At 50.7% G+C, this 26,768-nt stretch overlaps 1 protein-coding gene across 1 annotated transcript in view; it reads right to left on the reverse strand.

Moving 5' to 3' along the window:
- Positions 1-3,759: 3,759 nt before the first annotated feature.
- ATP6V1B1 (ATPase H+ transporting V1 subunit B1) overlaps positions 3,760-26,768 on the reverse strand; it is a 37,338-nt gene continuing 14,329 nt past the window's right edge. The window contains exons 3-14 of the mRNA XM_029083042.1: positions 25,804-25,902; positions 24,740-24,833; positions 24,062-24,139; positions 23,582-23,721; positions 23,315-23,416; positions 19,915-20,012; positions 18,940-19,063; positions 16,939-17,089; positions 16,624-16,706; positions 6,073-6,177; positions 5,258-5,387; positions 3,760-4,284 (exon numbers count right to left, since the gene is read on the reverse strand). Coding sequence (XP_028938875.1) covers positions 4,115-4,284; positions 5,258-5,387; positions 6,073-6,177; positions 16,624-16,706; positions 16,939-17,089; positions 18,940-19,063; positions 19,915-20,012; positions 23,315-23,416; positions 23,582-23,721; positions 24,062-24,139; positions 24,740-24,833; positions 25,804-25,902 — 1,374 coding nt within the window. The 3' untranslated portion in view covers positions 3,760-4,114. The remainder of the gene's footprint in view (positions 4,285-5,257; positions 5,388-6,072; positions 6,178-16,623; positions 16,707-16,938; positions 17,090-18,939; positions 19,064-19,914; positions 20,013-23,314; positions 23,417-23,581; positions 23,722-24,061; positions 24,140-24,739; positions 24,834-25,803; positions 25,903-26,768) is intronic.

Raw genomic sequence — 26,768 nt, forward strand, 5'->3', positions numbered from 1 at the left:
TTTGGGGATCAGCAGGCGGTGGTGAAGGGGGACGGAGGAGGAATGAGGAATAGAAAGCAGAAAGGAGGTTTCTTGGTTCTCTTCCCAGTGACTGCCTCGGTCTCCTCCCCTTTCCTTGGCCCTGTCCCCGGCCCCCAGCCCCTTCCCCTGCCACTGTCATTTCAACCCCGCACTTATCCCTGCCCCGTTCCCTGCCCCTACTCCTACTTCCTGCCCCTATTTTTGTTCCTACCATGGCACTGAGAGACCCACCCCTCCCAGCAAACTCCCGCTGCCCCAGAGCAGGGCATACACCATGGACCCCACCTGGAATGCCCTCTTTCTGAACGCTTCCAAATACATAAAGCCCCTTCAGTGAGAGCCCCCACCTGATTCCCCTCACTTTGATCGCTCTCTCTAACTCCACCATTTATGTCGATGAGCTCATACGCTGGGATCTGATGTTTAAATTGTTCTGCCAATTCTGGCCCTGGGTTTTATGACCTTTTGTCCAGGATGGTATGTGTGTGAGCGTGTGTTTGGGTATATGAGTACATGTCCTGTCTTCTCATGTCAGACTGGCAGCCCTTTGAGGGCAGGGACTTTGTCTACACCTTCCTCTGCCCCTCTCCCAGTGCATAGTTGTGTGTGTGTGTCCTTTCTCCCGTCATAGAGGCAGCCCCTGAAGGGAAGCGATTGGTTGGTCTCTTCCTACGCCCCACTCCTCACTAAGTGCCCAGTCTACAGCTGCACCCACAGAGGGCACTCAGGACCCACTGCTCCCCTGCCTTCAAGCTCCTTGAAAGGTCATTTTATCCAGCCCCCCGCCCCTATACAGGGGCGCACAGACACACCCTGAGAGTCGAAAATCTCTCCCACTTTGTTTTAAAAGAGAACACCACACAGAAGTCTTTCTGTCTAGCCTGTGGCAATATGTTAAAAACTCTTCCAATGTGGGCATTCTTCCCTGGTTCTGACCCGACTCCCTCTGGCTGCAGTTTAGAAGGTGGAGTAAGGGACTTTAAGGAGAAGGGGTGCCCGCTGGAGCTCTACAGAGGGAGTTGGAGCATGGAGAGCTTCAGACTTCTGGGATCTGCTCTCTTCCCCTGCTCCTGACCCTGTCTCTCTCTCCCTACCCCTTCTGTCCCCAGCCTTCTTCTTTGCCTTGAAGCCAGGGGAGGCAAATTAGCCCCATCCAGGATCCGGGGCCGGACAGGAGGAATTGGGCTGAGGCTGCAGCAGGAGTGATCAGAGGCAGATCCCAAGAAGAAAGAACTACTTGACCAAGAGCTGGAAGAGAGGAAGGAGAGTGCAGACTCTCCAACCACCAGTGCCTCTAGAGATGGGAGTCAATCCCCACTCTTTTAGAGGCAGGGGGAGGGATGGTTTGAACTCTTATGTATGAAACTTGACTGGGAATCAGAGGACCTGGGTTCTAATCCCAGCTTGGCCACTTGTCTGCTGTGTGATCTTGGGAAAGGCACTTAGATTCTCTGAACTTCAATTTCCTCATTTATAAAATGGGGATTAAATACCCATTCTCCCTTCCCTTAAACTTTAAGCCCAGTGTGGGACAGGGCTTGTGTCTGACTTGATTATCTTGTATCTATCCCAACGCTTAGTATGGTGCTTGGCACAAAGTAAGCACAAATATCATTATTACTATTAAAAGCTGCCTTCTCTTCCCCAGAAGCAGTGTCGGTGGGTCTGGTCAGATGGAGACCTCACCCTAGAGCGAAATCATCTCACCCTGTGATCTCCCCCACCGCCGGATCAGGCACTAAAGAGGAGCAGCATGGCCTAGTGGAAAGAGCATGGGCCTGGGAGTCAGACGCCTGGTTTCTAATCCAGACACCACTTGCCTGCTGTATGACTTTGGGCAAATCACTTCATTTCTCTGTACCTCGGTAAAATTAGGATTAAGACTGTGAGCCCCATGTGGGACAGGGCTTGTGTCTGACTTCAAAGCCCTACTGAAGGTTCACCTCTCCAAGAGGCCTTCCCAGACTAAGCCCCTCTTTTCCTCAGCTCCCCTCCTCTCCCCGTCACCCTGACTCACTCCCTTTCCTCTATCCCCCACTCCACAGCACTTGTGTATCTATGCACATATCTATAATTCTACTTATTTACATTATTACCTGTTCACTTGTTTTGATGTGTATTTATCTATAATTCTTCTTATTTATATTGATGCCTGTTTACTTGTTTTGAGGTCTGTCTCCTACCTTCTAGACTGTAAGCCCAGTGTGAGCAGGGATTGTCTCTCTTTATTGCTGAATTGTACTTTCCAAGTGCTTAATACAGTGCTCTGCACACAGTAAGCGCTCAATAAATGCGATTGAATGAATGACTCGAATATCTTGTATCTACCCCAATGCTTAGTATGGTGCTTGGCACACAGTAAGCAAAATTATCATTAATATTAAGAGCTCCCCTCTCTCCCCGAGATGCAGTGGATCTGGTTAACTGGAGGCTCCATCCTAGAGGGAAGGCATCTCACCCCATCCCTGGATCAGGCACATAAGAGGAGCAGCGTGGCCTAGTGGAAAGAGGATGGGTCTGGGAGTCAGAGGTCATGGCTTCTAATCCCAGCTCCACCACTTGTCTGCTGTATGACCTTGGGCAAGTCACTTTTCTGTGCCTCAGTTACCTCATCTGTAAATGAGGATTAAGACTGTGAGCCCCATGTGGGACAGGAACTGTGTCCAACCTGATTAGCTTGTTATCCATCTGAGCGCTTAGTACCCTGCTTGGCACACAGTAAGCACTTAACAAATACCATTAAAGGAACAAAAAAAACTCCAGCTTGAGCCAGCCTGGACAAACAGGCTTTAGTGGGTGTGTGATGGGAGCTGAAGGGCGGGGCTACCCTAATTGAAGGCCAAGAGGGCACTGGGCTGGGAGAAGTCGGGGCTGGCAGGGGATATGGGAAGAGGCTGGGCTATGCTCCCTGGGGAAGCCAGGCCATTAGAGTCGAGGTGACCTTGGTTTAGCAGGAGAGGGGCAGAAATTGTGTGGGGAGTGTGGGTAGGGCCACTTCCGTATCAAACAAAAACCCCTGGTTTTAAAACTCTCCATCACCTTGCCCCCTCCCACCTCCCCTCACTTCTCTCCTTCTACAAACCAGCCCACATACTTCGTTCCTCTGGTGCTAAACTTCTCACTGTGCCTCAATCTTGCCTGTTTCGCTGCCGATCCCTCACCCACATCCTGCCTCTGGCCTGGAATGTCCTCCCTCCTCAAATCCGATAGACAATTACTCTCCAGCCTTATTGAAGGGCCGTGGGAAGCAGCATGGCTCAGTGGAAAGAGCCTTGGCTTCGGAGTCAGAGGTCATGGGTTCGACTCCCTGCTCTACCATTTGTCAGCTGTGTGACTGTGGGCAAGTCACTTAACTTCTCTGTGCCTCAGTTACCTCATCTCTAAAATGGGGATTAACTGTGAGCCTCACATTGGACAACCTGATTACCCCGTATCTACCCCAGCGCTTAGAATAGTGCTCTGCACATAGTAAGCGTTTAACAAATACCAACATTCTTATTATTATGTCCCCCAAGAGGCCTTCCCAGACTAAGCCCCACTTTTCCTCATCTCGCACTCACTTTTGCCTCGCCCTGACCTGCTTCCTTTGCTCTCCCCCCTCGACCACAGCCCCTTAGCACTTATGTATATATCTGTAATTTTATTTATTTGTATTGATGTCTGTTTATTTGTACTGATGTCTGCCTCCCCACTGAGCCCACGCAGACTGTGAGCTCATTATGGGCAGGGATTGTCACTGTTTATTGTTGTATTGTACTTTCCCAAGCGCTCAGTACAGTACTCTGCACACAGTAAGCGCTTGATAAATATGATCAAAAGAATGAATAGAGCCTAGCTGGAGGAGGCAGTCGGGCATGTCCTAATAAATAGGAAATAAAACCCTGTCAGGGCAAAGCCCCAGAGCTGGGGGCAGGGGCGGCGGGGAGGAGGACTGACCTAGGGAAATGGGCCAGAGCCCTGGAGCTGGAGGGCTGACCCTGGGTGATGGGGGTGGTAGGGGCAAAGCCTCAGAACTGGGGGAGGGGGCAACCCCTGAAAATAGGAGGCAGATGGGGCCAGGGCCAGAGCTGGGCCATGGGCTGGGGGTCGGGGGTCAGAGCGCAGTGTCGGAGCTGTGCTGGGGGGCTGGGGGCGCCCCCTCACGGGGGTAAAACTCCTCCACCACGGCCTGCGGGATCCTCTTCAGCAGCTCCTTGGGGAAGGTGCGGAGCAGCTGCCAGCCGATGTCCAGGGACTCAAAGACGCTGCGGTTCTCGTAGGGGCCTGCGGAGGATGCTGGAGTGAGTGACCAGAGGCCAGGGCCGCCCCTCCCCCAGCACCTCCATGACCCTCCCGGACCGATCATCTCCTCTCCTCTCTCCTTCTCTCTCTCTGTCTCTCCTTCTCTCTCCTTCTCTGTCTCTTTCTTATCTCCCTGTCTGTCTATATTTCAGTCTATATGTCTGTCTACCATCGTCTCTCACTCTGTCTCCCCCATCTTTTCCTCTCTGTCTCTTTCTCATCTCCCTCTCTCTCTTTTTCATCTCCCTCCCGGTCTCTGTGTGTCTGTCTCTCTCTCCCCATCTCTCTGTCATGCTTGCTGTCTCCATCTGTCTGTCTCTCTCCCCCTGTTGTCTCTTTCTGTCTCTCTTTGTCTCTCTCTGCAGCAGTACCTGGGACTGGGCAGGGGTGACCCTCCACATTCATTCATACATTCGATCTTATATATTAAGTGTTTTCTGTGTGCAGAGCACGGTACTAAGAGCTTGGAAAGTACAATTCAGCAGTAAAGAGAGACAATCCCTGCCCACATTGGGTTTACAGTCTAGAGCCCACACCCAGATCTCCCCAACCACTTCATCCCATTCCAGCCATGGCATCTGGGGAGCTTCCTGCCTCCTCCGTCCCGGATCCCTTGGTTCTCATCAATCCATCCTGGGCCTCCTGGGCTCCTAGTCTGGCCTGACCTTCTTCCCTAGCCCCTCCCAGTCCCCTCCTCCCTTTACCCTGCCTCGCATCCAGCCCTGCTCCTCACTCTCTAAACCCTGCTCCTCAATCAGTCCATCATTGAGTGCTTACTGTGTGTAGAGCACACTGTACTAAGTCCTTGGGAGAGCACAATATAACAGAGTCGGTAGACTGCCTGGCTTTGCTCTGTGACCCTCCACACTGCCTCTTTTGCCGAAGTCCCTCCCCTGCTTCCAGGCCCCTAGAAGGCATTCCTACCCCCACCCCACCCCCTGGCCCCGGTGCTCACCCTGGTTGATGAAATGGCGCTCAAACTTATGCAGGAACTCCAGGTAGAGCAGATCCTCAGCAGTCAGTGCCTCCTCCCCGACCACCGCCTTCATGGCTTGCACATCCTTGCCGATAGCATAACAGGCGTACTGTGGAGAGAGGGGGAGCGGCCGGGGGCGTAGACCAGGGGGTTCAGGTCAGGGAGGACATAAGAGGTGTACTGAGAGGAGAGAGGCACCGGCCGGGGCATGGGTAAGGGGTACAGGGTGCATCTCGAAAGGAAACAGGTCTAGGGGTTTTGGAGACTCTACTGCTCCTCTGCCAAGCAGGTGTCTAATTTGGGATGCCGGGAAAGCACCTCGTGTGTGTTTGTGTGTGCATATGTCCAAACAGCATGGTCTAGTGGCTAGAGCAGGGAGAAGGACCTGGGTTTTAATACCGGCTCTGCCACTTGTCGGCTGCAAGTCACTCAACTTCTTTGTGTCTCAGTTACCTCATCTGTAAAGTGGGGATTAAGACTCTGAGCCCGGGTGGGAGGGATTCTAACCAACCCAATTTCCTTGAATTCACCCCAGCGCTTAGCACAGCGCTTGGCGCATAGTAAGCACTTAATAAATACCACTGTTGTTATTATTATTATTATTATTGTTATTATTATTATCAGACTGGCAGCCTCTCGAGAGCAGGAACCGTATCCCTGCCTCCCTCTGTCCCTCCCCCAGGAGTTAGCACCCAGTGGTAACCTTTATACAAGTCCGAACAGTAGGGCACCTCCCCACCAGTCTCTCTGGTCTTTCTCTGGGGCCGGTCCCTGGCGGTTGGGCGTGTACCTACCAGCTGATTGGAGACGTCGCCATGGTCTTTGCGGGTCATGCCCTCTCCGATGGCCGACTTCATCAGGCGGGACAGGGACGGGAGCACGTTGATGGGAGGGTAGATCTGGGAGGGGAGAGATGCATGTGACTTGCCGACTGCTGCCGATTCACCATCTTTCACTATCTTTCACCCTCTTCCAGTTCTTTAGACCTGATTGGCCCCTGGGTTGAATCTTTGCTTCTGACTGACTGGTAAAGAGGCACTCTCTCCCCTTTTGGTCCACACCCTCTTTATTCTGCTACTGCGTGATGGTGGTCTTGGTGAGAGAGGGGCAAGGTGGTCACTCATTCAGTTTTATGCTGAACAGTCCAGTTTTCAGCTGACCCATCCTCTGACGGTATTGAGATTGTACTCTCCCAACCACTTCATACGATGCTTTGCCCAGAGTAAGTGTCCTAGAAATACTATTGACTGATTGATATGTCAATCAATTAGCTAGCCAGGTAGTTGATTATATTTATTGAGCACTTACTGTGTGAAGAGCATGGTATTAATTGCTGGGGAGAGTACAATTCTTTAACCATTTTGAACCCTTTCTCACATTCCTTCTCTCTTTCTCCATACCCACATTGATTGTTGGGGACTTCAATATTCACACAAGTGTTCCTGGTGACCCTTCTGATGCCTGCCTTCTATCACTCCTCAACTCCACGGACCCTCCTGATCCACCCCAGCTCACCCACTCACCATCTTGGACACACACTTGATCTTATCATCTCTAACCACTGCACAATCTCTACCCTCACCACCTCTTAAATCCCTCTATCTGACCAAAACCTCCTCACTTGCCTCCTCCCCACACAACTCCTCCCTGTAAATCTGTACTATTCCCTCATAGAGGCCTCTGATCTCTGGACCCTTTCCAATTTTCTCAACTCATCATGCTCTACTTAGTCTCCACACCCAAATAACTCTCCCTTGATGACCAAATAGACGTTCTCAACCCCGCCTTCTCTACTAAACTCAACTCATTCACTACCCTATCCCTTTGTTGATCTCAAACAACTAACCCACAGCCCTAGATCACCTGCACAGTCAGCCTCCTTCATTCTTGTGCTCGAGCCGCAGAGCGCTGCTGTCAAAAATCTAAATATCAAGCTGACTTTGTCCACTTCGAGTTTATCTTTGCATGCTTTAACTCTGCCCTCTCCTCTGGCCGGCAAAACTATTTCCCCACCCTTATTGATCCCCATGCCCATCACCCTTGCCAGTTGTTCCAGACATTTAACTCCCTCCTCAGGCCCCCTCTCCCCCCAACTCCCCCATCCCTTGCCTCCAATGATCTGACCACCTACTTTTTTAAGAAAATTGACATTGAGAAAATCTGTTTAATCCCCCACTTAGACCTCCGCTCTCTCGACCCCATCCATCTCTCTCACCGCATCATATCTCAGCCTCCTTACCCACTCTGCCTATTTTTGATGACCAAACTGATACTCTCAACTCCACCCCCTCTACTTAACTCAACTCACTTGCTCCCCTAACCTTTCGTCGCTCTCGCACCACTAACCCACAGCTCTGGATCACCTCCACTCTCTGCCTCCTTCACTCTAATGCTCGAGATTGCTGAACATTGCTGGCAGAAATCTAAACATCAGGCCAACCTTGTTAACTTTAAATTTATCCTTTCTTGTCTTAACTCTGACCTCTCCTCTGCCAGGCAAAATTTTTTCTCTTCCCTTACTGACACTCATGCCCATCACCCCCATCATCTGTTCCAGACATTTAACTCCCTTCTCAGGCCCCCTTTCCTCCCCCTCCCCCATCCCTCACCCTCAGCGATCTGGCCATCTACTTCTTTAGGAAAAGTAACACCATCAGGTCTGAGCTCCCCAAAGTCATTCCTCCCCCTTCTCCCATCCCCTCTGCTCTCGACTCCCTCCTTTACTTTCCCATCCTTCCCAGCAGAATCTTCAGAGGAGATCTCCTCTCTCCTCTCAAGTGCCATCCCCTCCACTTATGCTTCAGACCCCATTCCCTCTCATCTTTTAAAAACTCTCACCCTTTCTCTCCTCCCCTCCTTAACTTCCACTGTCAACTACTCACTCTCCAATGACTTCTTCTCCTCTGCCTTCAAACATGCCCACGTCTCCACATCCTAAACACCCCCCCCCCAATAACGCCACCCCCCGGTCCAGATATCACCCCATCTCCCTCCTATCCTTCCTTTCTAAACTTCTGGAGAGAGTCGTCTACACTCGCTGCCTTGAATTCTTCTCCTCCAATTCTCTCCTGGATCCCCTCCAAACTGGGTTCTATCCCCTCCATTCCACTGAAACTGCCCTCTCAGAGGTCACCAGTGACTTCCTTCGTGTCAAATCCATTAGCTCCTACTCTATCCTCATCCTCCTAGACCTCTCAGCTGCCTTTGACACTGTCAACCATCCCCTTCTCCTCAACATGTTATCCAACCTTGGCGTCACTGACTCCATCCTCTCCTGGTTCTCCCCTTATCTATCTGGCCATTCATTCTCAAACTGCTTCGTGGGCTCCTCCTCACCTTCCCATCCCCTAACTGTAGGGATTCCTCAAGTTCGTGGTCCCCTTCTGTTCTCCATCTATTCTCACTCCCTTAGTAAACTCATTCCCTCACATGGCTTCAACTATCATCTCTATGTGAATGACACCCAAATCTACATCTCCTCCCTTGTTCTCTCCCTCTCACTTCAGGCTCGCATCTCCTCCTACCTTCAGGACATCTCCACCTGGATGTCTGCCCACCACCTAAAACTCAACATGTCCAAGACTGAGCTCATCTTCCCCCCCAAACCCTGTCCTCTCCCTGACTTTCCCGTCCTGTGGACGGCATTACCATCCTTCCCGTCTCACAAGCCTGCAACCTTGGTGTCATCCTTGACTCCACTCTCTCATTCACCCCACATATCCAATCCAAAACCTGCCGGTCTCACCTTCACAACATCGCCAAGATCTGCCCTTTCCTCTCCATCCAAACTGCTACTTTGTTAGTACAAGAACTCATCCTGTCCCAACTGGATTACAGCATCAGGATCCTTCCTGATCTCCCAACCTCCTGTCTCTCCCCACTTCAGTCTATACTTCATTCTGCTGCCTGGATTATCTTTCTACCAAAACACTATGGGCATGTCACCCCACCCTCCCCCCCCAAATCTCCAGTGGTTGCCTATCAACCTTCGTGATCAAGCAAAAACTCTTCACTATTGGCTTCAAAGCTCTCCATCACCTTGACCCCTCCTACCTTATCTCCTTTATCTCCTTCTACATCCCAGTCTACACACTCCGCTCCTCTGGTACTAACCTTCTCACTGTACCTCATTCTTGTCTGTCCTGCGGTCAAACCCTGGCCCATGACCTACTTCTGGCCTGGAATGCCCTCCCTCCTCACATCCACCAAACTAGCACACTTCCCCCTTCAAAGCCCTACTGAGAGCTCACCTCCTCCAGGAGGCCTTCCCAGACTGAGTCCCCCTCTTTCTCTGCTCCTCCTCCCCTCCCCATCACCCCGACTCCCTCCCTCTGCTCTACCCCCTCCCTGCCCCACAGCACTTGTGTAAATATGTAAATCTTTATTATTCTATTTATTTTATTAATGATTGTATATATCTATAATTCTATTTATTTATACTGATGCTGTCGATGCCTGTTTACTTGTTTTGCTTTGTTGTCTGTCTCCCCCCTTCTAGACTGTGAGCACATTGTTGGGTAGGGATTGTCTCTGTTACTGAATGGTACTTTCCAAGCACAAGTGTTCTGCACACAGTAAGCACTCAATAAATATGATTGAAAGAATGACACCATCAGGTATGGACTCCCTAAAATTGCTCCTGCCCCTCTTCAGTCCCTCCCCCTTCTGGCTCTTTCTTCAACTCTCCCATCCTTCCCAGCAGTATCTCTAGAGGAGACCTTCTGCTGCCTCTCAAAAGCCACCCCCTCCACCTGTGCAGCCAATCCCATTCCTTCATACCTTATCAAAACTCTTTCCCCCTCCCTTCTTCTCTCCCTAACAGCCATCTTCAACCATTCACTCTCCACTGGCTTCTTCCCATGGCTTTCAAACATACCATGACTCTCCTATCCTAGAAGCTTCTTCCCACAGCTTTCAAACATACCCATGACTCTCCTATCCTAGAAAAACCTTCTCTTGACCCCATGGCTCCCTCCAGTTATCGCCCCATCTCCCTCCTACTATTCCACTCCAAACTCCTTGAGCAAGTTGTCTACACCTGCTGTCTCAAATTCTTCTCCTCCACTTCTCTCCTTGACCCCCTCCAACCTGGCTTCCATCCTCTTCACTCTACAGAAATCACCCTCTCAAAGATCACCAATGGTTTCCTCCTTGCCAAATCCAAAAGCCTCGACTCCATCCTAATCCTTCTCGACCGCTCAGCTGCCTTCGACACTTGAACCACCCCCTTCTCCTGGAAACATTATCTAACCTTGGCTTCCTTCACTGCCCTCTTCTGGTTCTCCTTTTATATCTCTGGCCATTCATTCTCAGTCCCCTTCGTGGGCTCTTTCTCTGCCTCCCCCCCCCCCCACTAACTGTGAGAGTCCCTCAAAGTTCAGTTCTGGGTCCCCTTCTATTCTCCATCTACACTGGCTCTCTTGAAGAACTCATTGACTCCCATGGCTTCAACGACCACCTCTATACAGATGATACCCAAATCTACATCTCCTATATCATTCATTCAATAGTATTTATTGAGCGCTTACTATATGCAGGGCACTGTACTAAGTGCTTGGAATGAACAAGTCGGCAACAGATAGAGACAGGCCCTGCCGTTTGACGGGCTTACAGTCTAACCTACATCTCCCTGATCTCTGTCCCTCTCTCCAGTCTCACATCTCCTTCTGCCTTCAAGACATCTCTACTTTGGTATCCTCACCTCAAGCTTAACAGGTCCAAAATAGAGCTGTTTATCTTCCCACTCAAACCCTGTCCTCCGCCAGACTTTCCCATCACTGTAGGCAGCACTACCATCCATCCAGTCTCACAAGCCCGTAACTGTGGTGAGCCTGCAACAAATTGCTTTACTAGTGAACAGTTTATGATCCCACAGACACCAACGAAGAAGAAATTTGCAAAAAACTGGGGTGCTCTACTTCAGGATGGGTCATTGCTGGCCTGTGGGGGCAGGGCACGGAGGGAGATGTGCCTTCTCTCCCTGCTCTACCCAGTAACGGGCCTGCACCAATCAATGACTGTCACGTGGGGCCACAGCTACAATAAAAGGCAGTTGCTTTGAATAGCAGAGAAGGAAGCAAAGGAAGCAGAGATGAAGCAGCATTCAAAAGGGGGAAGCGTTTGAAGAGGGAGCAGCATTCAGAGGAAGTAGCATTCGGAGGGAAGCGGCGTTTGGGGGAACTGGCGTGCAGAGGAGGCTTGCAGCATCAGCAGTCCGCTTTGCCAGGAACTTCTCCCAACCTTCTGCCGCGGGATCGACAGAATGGGCTCCCTTGGCCAGCAGACTGGTACTGGACCCTTGATGGAGTGGAGTGAGTGTGTGTATGTGTCACTCCCCTGTGCATTGGTTAAAAAATAGCTAAGTAAAACTTTCCACAGTAACCTTGGTGGTTGGTGGTTTGGTTTGACTCTATGTGTCACTGATGCTACCCTGGTCCAGAAAAGTCCTGGTTGGTATGTGACAGTAACCATGGCATTACCTTTGACTCTTCTCTCCCAGTCAACCCACATATTCAATCCATCACTAAATCCTGTCAGTCCCACCTTCACAACATCGCTAAAATCTGCCCTTTCTTCTCCATTCAAACTGCTTCCATGTTAATACAATCATTCATTCTATTCTCATTCGCCTCATCAGCCTTCTTGCTGTCATCTCAGCCTCCTGCCTCTCCCCACTCCAGTCCATACTTCACTCTGCTGCCCAGATCACTTTTCTACAAAAACATTCTGGATACGTTACACCGCTCCTCAAAAAACTCTAGTGGTTGCCCATCCACCTTCCCATCAAACAAAAACTCTCCACCATTTGTTTTAAAGCACTACATCACCTTGCCCCCTCCTACCTCACCTCGCTTCTCTCCTTCCTACAACCCAGACCACACACTTCACTCCTCTAATGCTAACCTTCTCAATGTGGCTCAATCTCACCCGCTGACCCCTGGCCCACCACTTGCCTCTGGCCTGGAACGCCCTCCCTCCTCAAATCCCGACTCTCTTCCCCTTCAAAGCCTTATTGAAGACACATCTCCTCCAAGAGGCCTTCCCAGACTAAGTTCCACTTTTCCTCATCTCCCACTCCCCTCTGCATCGCCTTGACTTGCTCCTTTGCTCTTCCCCTTTCCCAGTCCCACAGCACCTATGTACATATCTGTCATTTTATTTATTTGTACTGATGCCTGTCTTCCCGGCTCTATATTATAGGCTTGTTATGGGCAGGGAATGTGACTGTTATTGTTGTATTTTACTCTCCCAAGCGCTTAATACAGTGCTCTGCACACAGTAAGCACTCAATAAATATGATTCAATGAATGAATGAATGAATAAAATACAACAAAAACTAGACACTTTCCCTGCCCACAACGAGGTCTAGAGGGGGAGACGGTCATTAATATAAACAAATAAATTACAGATATGTAGGTAACTGCTGTGGGACTGGAAGCAGGGATGAATAAAGAGAACAAGTCAGGGTGACACAGGAGGGAATGGAAGAAAAGGAAGGGAGGACTTAGGGAAGTCCTCTTGGAGGAGATGAGCCCAGAGGTCATGAATTCTAATCCGGGATCCGCCACTTGTCAGCTGTGTGACTTTGGGCAAGCCACTTAACTTCTCTGTTCCTCAGTTACCTCATCTGTAAAATGGGGATGAAGACTATGAGCTCCACCTGGGACAATCTGATAACTCTCTATCTCCCCCAGCACTTAGAACAGTGCTTGGCACATAGTAAGCGCTAACAAATGCCATCATTATTAGTAGTAGTAAGGCTTTGAAGGAGGGGAGAGTAATCTTCTGTCATATTTGAAGAGGGAGGGCATTCCAGGCCAGAGGCAGGACTTGGGCAAAAGCTCGGTGGCGAGATAGACCAGAGCAAGGTATTGAGAGAATATTGAGAGAAGGTTGGCGTTAGAGGAGTGAAGTGTGAGGGCTGGGTTGTAGTAGGAGAGTACCAAGGTGAGGTAGGAGGGGGCAAGGTGATTGACTGCTTTAAAACCAACAGTGAGGAGTTTCTGTTTGATGAGGAGGTGGATGGGCAAGCACTGGAGGTTCTTGAGGAGTGGGGAAACGTGGCCCTTATGTTTTGGCATAGGATGCTTTTAAGTCTGTTACTTTTTCACAGAGTGGGGAGTGGGTGGGAGTGTGATGGTCCTGGATCTGATGCAGGGGCAGGGCCCATCTAGGTAAACACTCCAGTTTCAGTTTAGAAACGGAGAAGCAGCGTGGCGCAGTGGAAAGAGCACGGGCTTTGGAGTCAGGGCTCATGAGTTCGAATCCCAGCTCTGCCACTTGTCAGCTGTGTGACTGTGGGCGAGTCACTTAACTTCTCTGTGCCTCAGTTCCCTCATCTGTAAAATGGGGATTAAGACTGTGAGCCCCACGTGGGACAACCTGATTTCCCTGTGTTTACCCCAGCGCTTAGAACAGTGCTCGGCACATAGTAAGCGCTTAACAAATACCAACATTATTAGTTTAGGCCCCCCTTTTCCTCAGCTACCCCTCCCCTCCCCATCCCCCGATTCACTCCCTTTGCTCTACCCTCCCACCAGCTTGGCTCAGTGGAAAGAGCCTGGGCTTCGGAGTCAGAGGTCATGAGTTCGACTCCTGGCTCCGCCGCTTGTCAGCTGTGTGACTGTGGGCAAGTCACTTAACTTCTCTGTGCCTCTGTTACCTCATCTGTAAAATGGGGATTAACTGTGAGCCTCACGTGGGACAACCTGATTACCCTGTATCTACCCCAGCGCTTAGAACAGTGCTCTGCACATAGTAAGCGCTTAACAAATACCAACATTATTATTATTAACTTGTGTATATATGTACATATCTAGAATTCAATTTATTTATATTAATGCCCATTTTACTTGTTTTAATGTGTATCTATCAAGTGCTTAGTCCAGTGCTCTGCAGTCAGGAAGCGCTCAATAATTCCAATTGAATGAATATATCTATAATTCTGTTTATTTATAGTGATGCTATTGATGCCTGTTTTGATGTCTGTCTCCCCCTTCTAGACTGTAAGCCCACTGTGGGCAGAGATTGTCTCTTTTTATTGCTGAATTGTACTTTTCAAGCACTTAGTATAGTGCTCTGCATACAGTAAGCATTCAATAAATATGATTGAATGAATGAATAAATAATTGAAAGTCATTATGTAGTAATAATAATAATAATGGTTGTCCAACTTAATTGGAACCTGAGGCTGCTGCTTCCTGTACACCCCCACCCCCGCCCCTGTCTCCTGAAGGCCCTGTACTAATAAAAATACTAATATTAACAGTAATGATAATAGTAATTGTGATATCTGTGGTTACATCTGCTTTGCACTGTACTAAATGCTGGGGTAGAAAGAACATAATCAGATTGGGCACAGCCCCTGTCCACACGGGGCTCACAGTCTAAGAGGGAGGTAAATCTTCATTTTACAGATGAAGAAACAGGCAATCAATCAATGTTATATTCTGAGTATTTATTGTTTGCCAAGTACTAGATGCTTGGGAGAGTGCAATACAATACAGTTGGTGACCTCATTCCTGCCCACAAGGAGTCTAGACAGGGAGACAAGAGAAGTTAAGTGACTCAGCTAAGGTCACAAAACAGGTAAGTGACAGAGCCAGCATTAGAACTCAGGTCCTCTGACTCCCAGGCCCGAGCTTTTTCCATTAGGTCACAGTGTATCTTTTGTAACTTTCTTCTTATGTGACATTGGTAAGAGAGAGGTAATTGACAAAGGAGCAACCAGGGTACTGGAATGGGGCTGGTTAACCTTTGAGTCGGGCTACTTTTGATCAGATATTTTCAGATAAGAAGGAAATAGGAAGGAGGATGAAGACTCTACAGCTGTACCTGTTCTCAGTCCATCAATTAAAGGTATTTTTTGAGTGCTTCCTGTGTACAGAGCATTGTACTAAATGCCTCGGGGAGTACTTCCCCTTAACTCTATTTATTGCCATTGTTCTTGTCTGCCCGTCTCCCCCGATTAGACTGTAAGCCCGTCAAAGGGCAGGGACTGTCTCTATCTGTTGCTGATTTGTACATTCCAAGCACTTAGTACAGTGCTCTGCACATAGTAATCGCTCAATAAATACTATTGAATGAATGAATACTAAGCGCTTGGAGAGTTCAGTGGCGTAAGTAGACATGCCCTCTGTTCTCAAGGAGCTTACTTCTACTGTTTGCCAAGCACTGGGAAGCAACATGATGCAGTGGATAGGTCACGAGCATGGGCCTGGGAGTCAGAAGGTCATGGGTTCTAATCCCAGCTCCGCCACTTGTCTGCTGTGTGACCTTGGGCAAGTCACTTCGCTTCTCTGGGCCTCAGTTACCTCATTCTGTAAAATGGGGATTGAGTCTGTGAGCTCCACCTGAGACAGGGACTGTGTCCAACCCGATTTGTTTGTATCCACCCCAGCACAGTGCCTGGCACATAGTAAGCGCTCAACAAATACCACAATTATTATTATTGTTATTATTATTATACCAAACTCTTGGGAGAGCACCATAGCCAGTAGGCACAATCCTTGCCCTCAAAGAGTTTATAACCTAGTGGTAACTAATTTCCTAGTGGTAACTAGCCACTCGAGAAGCAGCATGGCCTAGAGGATGGGCCCGCAAGTCAGAAGAACCTGGTTCCTAATCCCAGCTCCACCACTTGTCTGCTGTGTGACCATGGACAAGTGACTTCACTCCTCTGGGCCTCAGTTCTCTCATCTGTAAAATGGGAATTGAGAATGTGAGCCCCATGTGGGACACGGACTGTAACCAGCCTGATTTGTTTGTATCTACCCCAGGGCTTAGTATATATAGTGCCTGACACATTGCAAACACTTAACAAATAGCACAGTTATTATTACTATTATTATTATTATCATTATTATTATTGTCTCTATTCCTCAGTTACCTCATCTGTTAAGTGGGAAATAAAGACTGTGAGCTCCATGAGGGACAGGGACTGTGTCCAACCTGATTTGATTGTATCCAAGCCGGTGTTTAGTGCAGTGCCTGGCACACAGTAAGCGCTTAACAAATACCATTAAAAAAAAAAGAAAAAACACAAAGGGTCTTGCACAGGTCTCTGTTCCTTGGGAGTGCTCAAAACGAAACTGAAGATGACTAGGATCTGCTCAAAGGCAGGGGGATTAGTAAAACAACCCCTGGCAGCACTTTACCTTCATGTGTACCTGAAGATTCTAATGTCCTACAACCCTCCCTTTCCCTACACCCTCCAAATGTGCAGCAGCACTTCTCCTCCAGGACAGTTCTGGGTCTCCCAGGCCTGAGTTCTGAGTCCGGGGATGTGAGGGGAGAGTCAGGGAGGTGGTGGCTGAAAGGTGACAGAACAGGGCTGAGCCTCTGACCTGCCTATTGTGGAGTTGCCGGTCCACGTAGATCTGGCCTTCTGTGATGAAGCCCGTCAGATCTGGGATGGGGTGAGTGATGTCTGCAAGAGATGGTTGGATATCGTCAACGGGCAGGGGGCAGGGAACAGGACGGGCCGTCTTGCCCTCCCTAAGCCTGCCTCCTCCTTCCCCAACCAGTCACGGCTTGTGGGACTCCAGAAAGGGCTCCCTCCAGGCCTCTCAGCTCCCCCAGCCTCCCAGTCTCCCCAGTCCCCCTAGCTCCCTCGATCCCTGCCCCCTGGCATCCCTCCCCCGCAGGATTCCGGCGCTCACCGTCGTTGGGCATGGTGAGGATGGGGATCTGGGTAATGGAGCCACCGCGGCCTTCCACTCGTCCAGCCCGCTCGTAGATGGTGGCCAGGTCCGTGTACATGTAGCCAGGGAAGCCGCGACGCCCAGGTACCTCCTCCCGGGCTGCGGACACCTGGGGAATAGCCCAGAGGGCCCGGAGTGACGGGATATGGACAGACAATTCAGGAGTTGGCCAGGCTGATTCATTCAATAGCATTTATTGAGCGCTTACTATGTGCAGAGCACTGTACTAAGCGCTTGGGATGAACAAGTCGGCAACAGATAGAGACGGTCCCTGCTGTTTGACGGGCTTACAGTCTAATCGGGGGAGACGGACAGACGAAAACAATGGCAATAAATAGAGTCAAGGGGAAGAACATCTCGTAAAAACAATGGCAACTAAATAGAATCGAGGCGATGTACAATTCATTAACAAAATAAATAGGGTAACAAAAATATATACAGTTGAGCGGATGAGTACAGTGCTGTGGGGATGGGAAGGGAGAGGTGGAGGAGCAGAGGGAAAAGGGGAAAAAGAGGGTTAAGCTGCGGAGAGGTAAAGGGGGGATGGCAGAGGGAGTAGAGGGAGAAGAGGAGCTCAGTCTGGGAACGCCTCTCGGAGGAGGTGAGTTTTAAGTAGGGTTTTGAAGAGGGAAAGAGAATCAGTTTGGCGGAGGTGAGGAGGGAGGGCATTCCGGGACCGCGGGAGGACGTGACCCGGGGGTCGACGACGGGATAGGCGAGACCGAGGGACGGTGAGGAGGTGGGCGGCGGAGGAGCGGAGCGTGCGGGGTGGGTGGTAGAAAGAGAGAAGGGAGGAGAGGTAGGAAGGGGCGAGGTGATGGAGAGCCTCGAAGCCTAGAGTGAGGAGTTTCTGTTTGGAGCGGAGGTCGATAGGCAACCACTGGAGTCGTTTAAGAAGGGGAGTGACATGCCCAGATCGTTTCTGCAGGAAGATGAGCCGGGCAGCGGAGTGAAGAATAGACTGGAGCGGGGCGAGAGAGGAGGAAGGGAGGTCAGAGAGAAGGCTGACACAGTAGTCTAGCCGGGATATAACGAGAGCCCGTAACAGTAAGGTAGCCGTTTGGGTGGAGAGGAAAGGGCGGATCTTGGCGATATTGTAGAGGTGAAACCGGCAGGTCTTGGTAACGGATAGGATGCGTGGGGTGAACGAGAGAGACGAGTCAAGGATGACACCGAGATTGCGGGCCCGAGAGACGGGAAGGATGGTCGTGCCATCCACGGTGATAGAGAAGTCTGGGAGAGGACCGGGTTTGGGAGGGAAGATGAGGAGCTCAGTCTTGCTCATGTCGAGTTTTAGGTGGCGGGCCGATATCCAGGTGGAGACGTCCCGGAGGCGGGAGGAGATGCGAGCCCGAAGGGAGGGGGAGAGGACAGGGGCGGAGATGTAGATCTGCGTGTCATCTGCGTAGAGATGGTAGTCGAAGCCGTGAGAGCGAATGAGTTCACCGAGGGAGTGAGTGTAAATGGAGAACAGAAGAGGGCCAAGAACTGACCTTTGAGGAACTCCAACAGTTAAAGGATGGGAGGGGGAGGAGGCTCCAGCGAAGGAGACCGAGAATGACGGCCAGAGAGGTAAGAGGAGAACCAGGAGAGGACAGAGTCCGTGAAGCCAAGCAGAGAGGTCAAGGAGGATTAGAATGGAGTAGGAGCCATTGGATTTGGCAAGAAGGAGGTCATGGGTGACCTTAGAGAGAGCAGTCTCGGTAGAGTGGAGGGGACGGAAGCCAGATTGGAGGGGGTCTAGGAGAGAATGGGAGTTAACCCAGGGAGCAGTGGGGAGGCCCCTCAGCACCCCTTTCCCCCATCATCTCAGATCATCCAGGCAATGCCAGTTGGGAAAGGAAGGAAGCGGGGAGGGTGTTTGTCTCCCTCTGGCTTCATAATGCCTGGGGCGAGGGCAAGAAGGGGCTTGCTGTTCAGGAACCTATGGGGGCAGGAAGGGCCTACTCCTAGACCCACCTCACGCAGGGCCTCGGCGTAGGAGCTCATGTCCGTCAGGATGACCAGAACGTGCTTCTCGCACTGGTAGGCCAGGAACTCAGCTGTGGTCAGGGCCAGGCGTGGAGTGATGATTCTCTCGATGCTGTGGGGGTCGGGGAAAACAGGACACACGTGGTGAGTAGCGGGGCCACCCCTCAGGCCCAAAGCTGGGTGAGAGGTGTGAGGTCTGGTAGGCCCAGCCAAGCACGCAGGCTGTGGGATGAGTGGGATGACCCTCCAGGTCACTTCCTGTCCAAGGAGTGGCTGCTTTGATGGCCAAGGGTGTTTCCCTCCCATCCCTCCCCTTGCCTCACCAAACCTGGTCTTTCTCCACAATCGCCCTGGGGCTGCAGCGGGGTTTGGGAACAGCTCCCAGGTCTGGGACTTGGGGCTGTTTTCTTGAGGGGAGGGAGGGGCTCCTGACCTGCAGTAAATCGCCCCTACAGGTCAGGGTCCCCTTGCTATCAGGGGGAGGGTAGCTTCTCAGAGCACTCACTGGGATCATTACTCTTCCAGGAACTCCTAAGGCTGGTTACTCTGCTTCTGTTACTCTTCTGGGAACTCATGAGGGCAGTTACTCTGAGAACCATAATCCTGAATACTTCTCCCAATAGCTGTACACTCTTGAGTACCTGACATTTATTATTCTGATGACTGCTATTCACTGGAATCCTGTGAGCTGCTACTCTGTTCTATTATTCTTATTGTTCCTTGATACCTGGGGATATGGGCTGTTATTCTGATTCTATTTTTCTGCCCTCCCTTACCACAGGGTAAACTGAGCCAGAGGGGGAAACCAACTGGTCCCTGTCATGGAGATGAGAAGTAGAGTCCAGGAGTACTCTGCCTTCCTGGCTCTCCTTCTCCCTCTGTCTGTGGGATACTGCCCTAATGGATGTTTGGAGCCAGGGGGTTGGGCCAGGAAGGAGTCCCCAGGGGAGATGGGAGTCTCACGTGGGGTCGTTGGCCAGGTTCAGGAAGAGGCAGACATTGCCCATAGTGCCGTTCTGCTCAAAGTCAGACTTGAAGAAGCGTGCTGTCTCCATGTTCACCTGTGGGGCAGAAGGAAGGGCTGGGACCTTATAACTGGCAATTCTGGGAAACCCTCATTCCCAACCCCCAAACGCTTTACTCATAATAATAATAATAATAATAACGTTGGTATTTGTTAAGCGCTTACTATGTGCAGAGCACTGTTCTAAGCGCTGGGGTAGACACAGGGGAATCAGGTTGTCCCACGTGGAGCTCACAGTCTTAATCCCCATTTTACAGATGAGGTAACTGAGGCACAGAGAAGTTAAGTGACTTGCCCACAGTCACACAGCTGACAAGTGGCAGAGTGGGGATTCAAACCCATGACCTCTGACTCCAAAGCCCATGCTCTTTCCACTGAGCCACGCTGCTTCTCATCCCCCCGCCATAACCCTCCCGCAATCAATACATCAAGCAATGATATGAACCCAGCGCTTATTGTGTGCTTATTGTGTATTAAGTGCTTGGGAGAGTCCAGAGAGTTGATAGACACAATCCTTGCCCACAAGCAGTTTACCACCTAACCCCCAGAAAACTTCCCATCCTTTCCTGGAGCCGGGGTCCTACCTACCTGCCTCCCAGTGCAGCGGTTGAGGGTCTTGTTGGGGTAGAGAGTTGCAGAATAATAATAATAATTGTGATTCATTTAAGCACCTACTGTATGCCAGGCACTCTATTAAGCACTGGGGTGGATACGAACAAATCAGGTTGGACCCAGTACCTGTCCCATATGGGGCTCACAGTCTTAATCCCCATTTTACAGATGAGAGAACTGAAGCACAGAGAAGTGAAGGGACTTGCCTAAGTTCACAGAACAGACACGTGGAAGAACCAGAATTAGAACCCAAGACCTTCCGACTCCAAGGCCTGTGCTCTATCCACATCATGCCATGATGCTTCTCACCACTAGTTCAGGCACAGGGACCTGCTTGGGGAGGGATACCACATGGTTTAGTGGAGAAAGCATGGGCCTGGGAATCAGAAAGATCAGGGTTCTAATCCTGGCTCCACCACATGTCTGCTGAATGACCTTGGGCAAGTCACTTTACTTCTCTGTGCCTCAGTTGCCTCGTCTGTAAAATGGATATAATGATGATGATATTTGTCAAGAGCTTACTATATGCCAGGCACTGTACTAAACACTGGGGTGGATACAAGCAAATCAAGTTGGACACAGTCCTTTGTCCCAAGTGGGGTTCACAGTCTCAATCCCCATTTTACAGATGACATAACTGAGGCTCAGAGAGGTGAAGTGACTTGCCCAAAGTCACACAGCAGACAAGTGGCAGAACTGGGATTAGAACTCATGACCTTCTGACTCCCAGGCCCGTGCACTATCCATTATGCCATGCTGCTTCTCTAAAGGACAACATAATCTGGTGGGCCCGTGGGGTCTAAAAATACGGAAATGGAGAATCAGTCTTTGGGAGGCAAGAGTTCTGCCCATTGTGAGCTCTCTCTGGGACAGAAACTGTGTCCAACCTGATTAACTTGTATCTACCCCAGCGCTTAGGACAGTGCGTGCTTGGCACATAGTAAGGACTTAACAAGTACCATACCGGGTTTGGGGCCCGGATGGATCCAGGGAGAGGATGTCGATGATCCATCCTTCCTCCGCCCTCTCCTCCCTCCCTCCCACCTGCAGAAGCTCCTGCTGGAGGCTGAGGGGGCCCCCTCCCACGGAGTCCAGCACGGGGTGGCTAATCCCGCCCATTCCCGGCCCACCCTGGGACCCAGGCAAACCCTGGAGCTACGCCCAACACACTTGATTTTTTTTTCCAGTGGCATTCGTTATGCCCTTGTTATGTGCCAGGGACTGTCTTAAATGCTGGGGTAGATGTGAACTAATCAGGTTGGACACAGTCCATGTCCCACGTGGGGATCAGTCTTCATTCCCATTTTGCAGATTTTTCTGAGGCACAAAGAAGTGACTTGCCCAAAGTCATTTATTCCGCCAATTGCATTTATTGTGCTCTTACTGTGTGCCAAGCACTGTACTAAGCGCTTGGGCAAGTACAATATAACAATAAAGTCACACAGCAGACAAGTGGCAAAGCCAGAATTAGATCCCAGGTCCTTCTGAGTATCAGGTCCATACTCTATTGATTAGGCTACGCAGCTTCTCACTGGGGGTGGGGACCTAAATGGAATGGGGTGTGGTGAAGACCATGGCCCCAATGGGACCCCGCTGAATGTCTAGAAAAGAAGAGAGAAAAAGAGACGCAGGACAGAAGAACAGAACAGAGGACCAGGAGAGACAATAAAATCTTTGTCGACAAGGACAGTGTCTACCAACTCTGAATTGTACTCCCCCAAGCGCTCAGTACAGTGCTCTACACACAATAAGCATTCAATTAATACCACAGATTGAACGATTGAAGAGCAGGATGGGAGAATGGGAAAACTTGGGTGGCACAGACGCGGATACGTAAGGCACACAGAGATACCATTTACTGATAGGCATTTATAGGCAGATCCTCAGAAACACTTAAATACAGATAGAGATATGTAGACATATACATGCAGAAAACATACACACGCACACACACATAAAGGCCATATAAAGACACATATCTTACACACAGCTACATCCAAGCATAAATATACATGCCCACAGCCAAGCACAGAGATGCACACAGACATACACAACCAGCCACACAGACAAACACACCCGGGCGCCAATATACACAAACGGTCAACCCCAGGCACTCAGTTTTCTCTGCCACTGCTGCCAGGTCTGGTCAGTTGGGCATTTCTTGGTCCAGGTGGAGGTAATGGGCAGTGGTACCCATGCCAGACCTGACCTGGTGGTCCGGCAGGAGGACCACCAGCATAGTTAGGCACTAGGGTTCTTGTTGAGTTGGACCCTCTCACCCTTAGTCCAAAAGTCTACTTCAGTGGGTGCAGTGGTGGTCGATCTTCCAGCCTGGCCCACTCAAGGCCTTCAAGTTTCCATCAAAGGCAACACCCCCAAGACCTAAAGCCTTGAGAAGCAGCTTGATTTAATGGAAAGAGCAGGGGTCTGGGAGTCAGAGGACCTGGACCTCAGTTTCTTCATCTCTAAAATGGGGAGTCAATATCTCTTCTCCTTCCTTCAGACTGTAAGCCCCATGTGGGACACAGATTGTTGTATGACCTAATTACCTTGTGTATATTCTGGTTCTTAGTACAGTGCTTGGCATATAGTGTGTAACAAATACTACATTTGTTATTGTTAAAGGCAGGCCCCTGGTTTCCCTTGTTTTCTGGCTCCCTCTGGGCTTGGCTTAGCCTCAAAGCCTGATGGTCCTCTGCCCATAGGCTCCCTCCAGGCCTCGCTTACCCCCATGGCAGCGAAGACAATGGCGAAGTTGTCCTCGTGGAAATCCATCACGTCCTTGGACTTCTTCACCAGGCCAGCCTGGCGGCAGATCTGTGCAGCAATCTAGGGGACATGGGAGCAGGGCACGGGCCATTGATTTGAAGGCATGTGCCCTCCTGCCTATATCACTAGCCATTGGCTGAACTGTGCCAAGGGCTTGGCTGCCTCCAAAGCGTGGTGGCCACGCTGAGGGCATGGATGGTGGAGGGGGACACCCCCAGGCCTTACCTCATTGTGGGGGAGCCCAGCTGCAGAGAAGATGGGGATTTTCTGGCCCCGGGCAATGCTGTTCATGACATCAATGGGGGAAATGCCTGTCTGGATCATTTCCTCGGGGTAGATTCGGCCATGAGGGTTGATGGGCTGGCCTGGGGGGAGAGGGGGCAATAGGTGGGACTGGGCCCAGTCCCCTTCCTTCTCTCATCATCCTTGCAATCCCCCTGAGCTCCTATGATACCTCAATTTGCTTGAGTTTTGCACAAACCTCATGAAAATCCCCTGTCAGCCCCTACTTCCAGAACTTTCCCCCTACCAAGTCTGCAGCATTTCCCAGGAGCCCTCCAATGTTCCCTAAGATTCCTTCATGGCCCTGCTCACCTTGGGTGAGGGTGGGCCTCGAGTTTGGGAGTCAGAGGTCCCTTCCCCCTACACTTAGTCAGCCCCACCTCCCTCCATCACCCCATGCTCCGTGCTGTGCCCGCTGCTCACCGTTAATATCCAGGAAATCCTCAGCCATGACCTCTGGACCCTTATCGATGGGCTTGCCGGAGCCATTGAAAACTCGGCCTGAGAAAATAGAGGCTTTGGGGTCACCCTGCTGCCCTGTTGCTGGGCTCTTGGCAGAGAGCTCCTCCCCTCACACCCCCAGTCCACCCCTGGTCCTGAATCCACAGGGAAGTGGGGTCTGGCGCCTCACAAGGGAGACATTCTCTGGGCAGCCAAGGGGAGAGAGAAAACCCATAAAACACATAATCAATCTGTGGTAGTTACTGAGTGCTTACTGTATGCAGAGCATTGTGCTGTTTGGGAGAGTATAATACAACAGAAATGTTAGACATGATAGCACCCCACAATAAGTTTATATTCTAGAGGGAGAGGCAGACATTTAAATAGGTTGTGAAGTATGGTCTGGAGGGGGAGAGGCTAGAGGCCAGGAGGTCAGTGAGGAGGCTGATGCAGTAGTGGAGGCTGGATATGACAAGAGCTTGGACCAATCCACAGCCCTGATAGTCCACCCTTCTTTAAGGGAGATTGACTGTTCCTCAAAGCCTGCCCCACCCAGCATCAAAGGTTCCCCCTCCCTCGGCCCATTCCATGCCCCCTCCGCCCCTGTCCCTTCACCCCCCGCAATCCCCCAGACGGAATCCCACTGTCCTGGCCACTCACCCAACATGTCCTCGGACACTGGGGTCCGGAGAATGTCTCCCAGGAACTCGCAGGTGGTCTTCTTGGCATCAATTCCAGATGTTCCTTCAAATACCTGTGAGGACAGTGTCCCCACAGCAGTCGAGAGAAGGATAGTGACCAATGGAGGGTGGGGGTGGGGACAGATAAGCCCCCATACCTCAGAGGACTCCACGGGAAGGGTTGGTCAGGGTGGCACCCGTCTGTTTCACACTGGGGGCTGAAGTGGCAGGTTGGGGAACAGGGCCATTGGGAGGTGGGGGTGAGGGCAGTCACCAGACCTCCAGGGTCCCCCTCTTTTCACTTCCTCTGCCCAGTTGACCTGGCTTTCCATTCCTCGTAATCAGCTCTCCCCAAGGGCACCTAGAGCACTTCCACCAGGCAAGAGCAGGGGCCATAGAGGGTGAGCAACCCCTCGCCCCTCAATAAGGGAGATCCCCGCCCCAGGGCCAGGGATGGATGGAAGGGGGAGCAGAGCCAGGGTTGGAAAGGCGGGGGAACTGAAGGGTAGCTGGAGGTTAAGGGGGGGCTGAACCATCCTCTCCCTTCATCCCCTCTTCCTCTCGGCCTTCTGGAAGTAGAGGGGAGCCAGATATGATATACAGCCTGCCCTGTTGGGAAGAACCCTGGATAAGGGGTCTCCTCCAGCCTGGACCTAGGGGGTGGCCACTCCCCCATCTTCATGGCACAGCCCAGGCCGGCTCCAGGCCTGTACTCTTGGGCAAGTCTCTTGACTTCTCTGTCTCTCAGTTTCCTCCCTGTTAGACCGTGAGCCCCAAGTGGGACATGGATTACATCTGATCTGATTACTTTGTATCTACCCCTGTGCTTAGTACAGTGCTTGGCACATAGTAAGCACCGAACAAATACTATTATTTTAACTATTAGTAGTAGTAGTAGTAGAAATAGAAGAAGAGGGTCTACAGCGGGCTGTGGCAGTTCAGGAAACAGCTCCCAACAAGCCCATTCCACCCCATCCGAGTCCACCTCAGTCCCACCCCAGCCCACCTGAGTCCACTCCAGCCACCCTAGCCCAAGCCCCTTACCTGGACCACAGCCTTGGTTCCAGCTACCTCCAGGACCTGTCCACTCCTGGAAGTGCCATTAGGAAGGATGAAATTGACAATCTCAGCATACTGGGCAAACTGGTTGGATGGGAGACGGATGGAAGACAATGAGGGCGGGGGAAGGAGGGCAGGGAGACTGAACCCTCCCATCCCGGGCACCAGGATTCTATTACTTGCCCAGCCAGGTACTGTTGGCACAACCAGAGGCTCCAGGTGATGTTCCAACTCTGGCCCCTGAGGTCAGCCAGAGCCCATGGTCTGCTCCAAGTACTTGCCCCAGGCAGCAAGTCAACACACTCGGCTTCTAGTCCCAGCTGCTGGCCTGCTGATGACCTCAGGAATATCACTTACCCTCTCTGGGCCTTAATTTTCCCATCTGTAAAATGTGGATTATGACAACTGCACTCTCCACCTCCTAAATGGGGACCCCCAAGTGGGATTGTGTCTGAGCTGATAACGTTATTTTTATCTACCCCAGAACTTAGCCCAGTGCCTTGCACCTAGTCAGGTCTTAATAAAAACCAATATGATTTTATATTTAAATATTATTATAATTAATAATAACCAAACAGTGATAATCATCATGAAAATAATTTATTTCTGCAGCAACTTCCATGTTATAGGGGGAAGGTGTGGTCTGAGGCTCTGCTATCTGATGACTTGTCCCTTTCTACTCCATCCCCTCTCCCAACCTCCCAGCCTGTGCCCCAAGCCACATAGTTTGTGTTGTTAATAACTGGACAGGACTCTCTGACTTAAAGCTGATTCTAGCTTTTCCCTTTTTCTCTCTTTCTGGATCCCAGAATATAGGGACTTGGATAGCATCTGATGGCAACTGGCCACCCTGACTCATAGTCCTGGGTTGACAGTGAAAGTGTATTCAGACTTGTGTACTAGTTGATTTCACAGATAATAATAATAATAATAATGATAATAATAATGGC

The sequence above is a fragment of the Ornithorhynchus anatinus genome, chromosome 18 (assembly GCF_004115215.2).
Source record: "Ornithorhynchus anatinus isolate Pmale09 chromosome 18, mOrnAna1.pri.v4, whole genome shotgun sequence".
In the NCBI taxonomy this organism is placed as follows: domain Eukaryota; kingdom Metazoa; phylum Chordata; class Mammalia; order Monotremata; family Ornithorhynchidae; genus Ornithorhynchus; species Ornithorhynchus anatinus.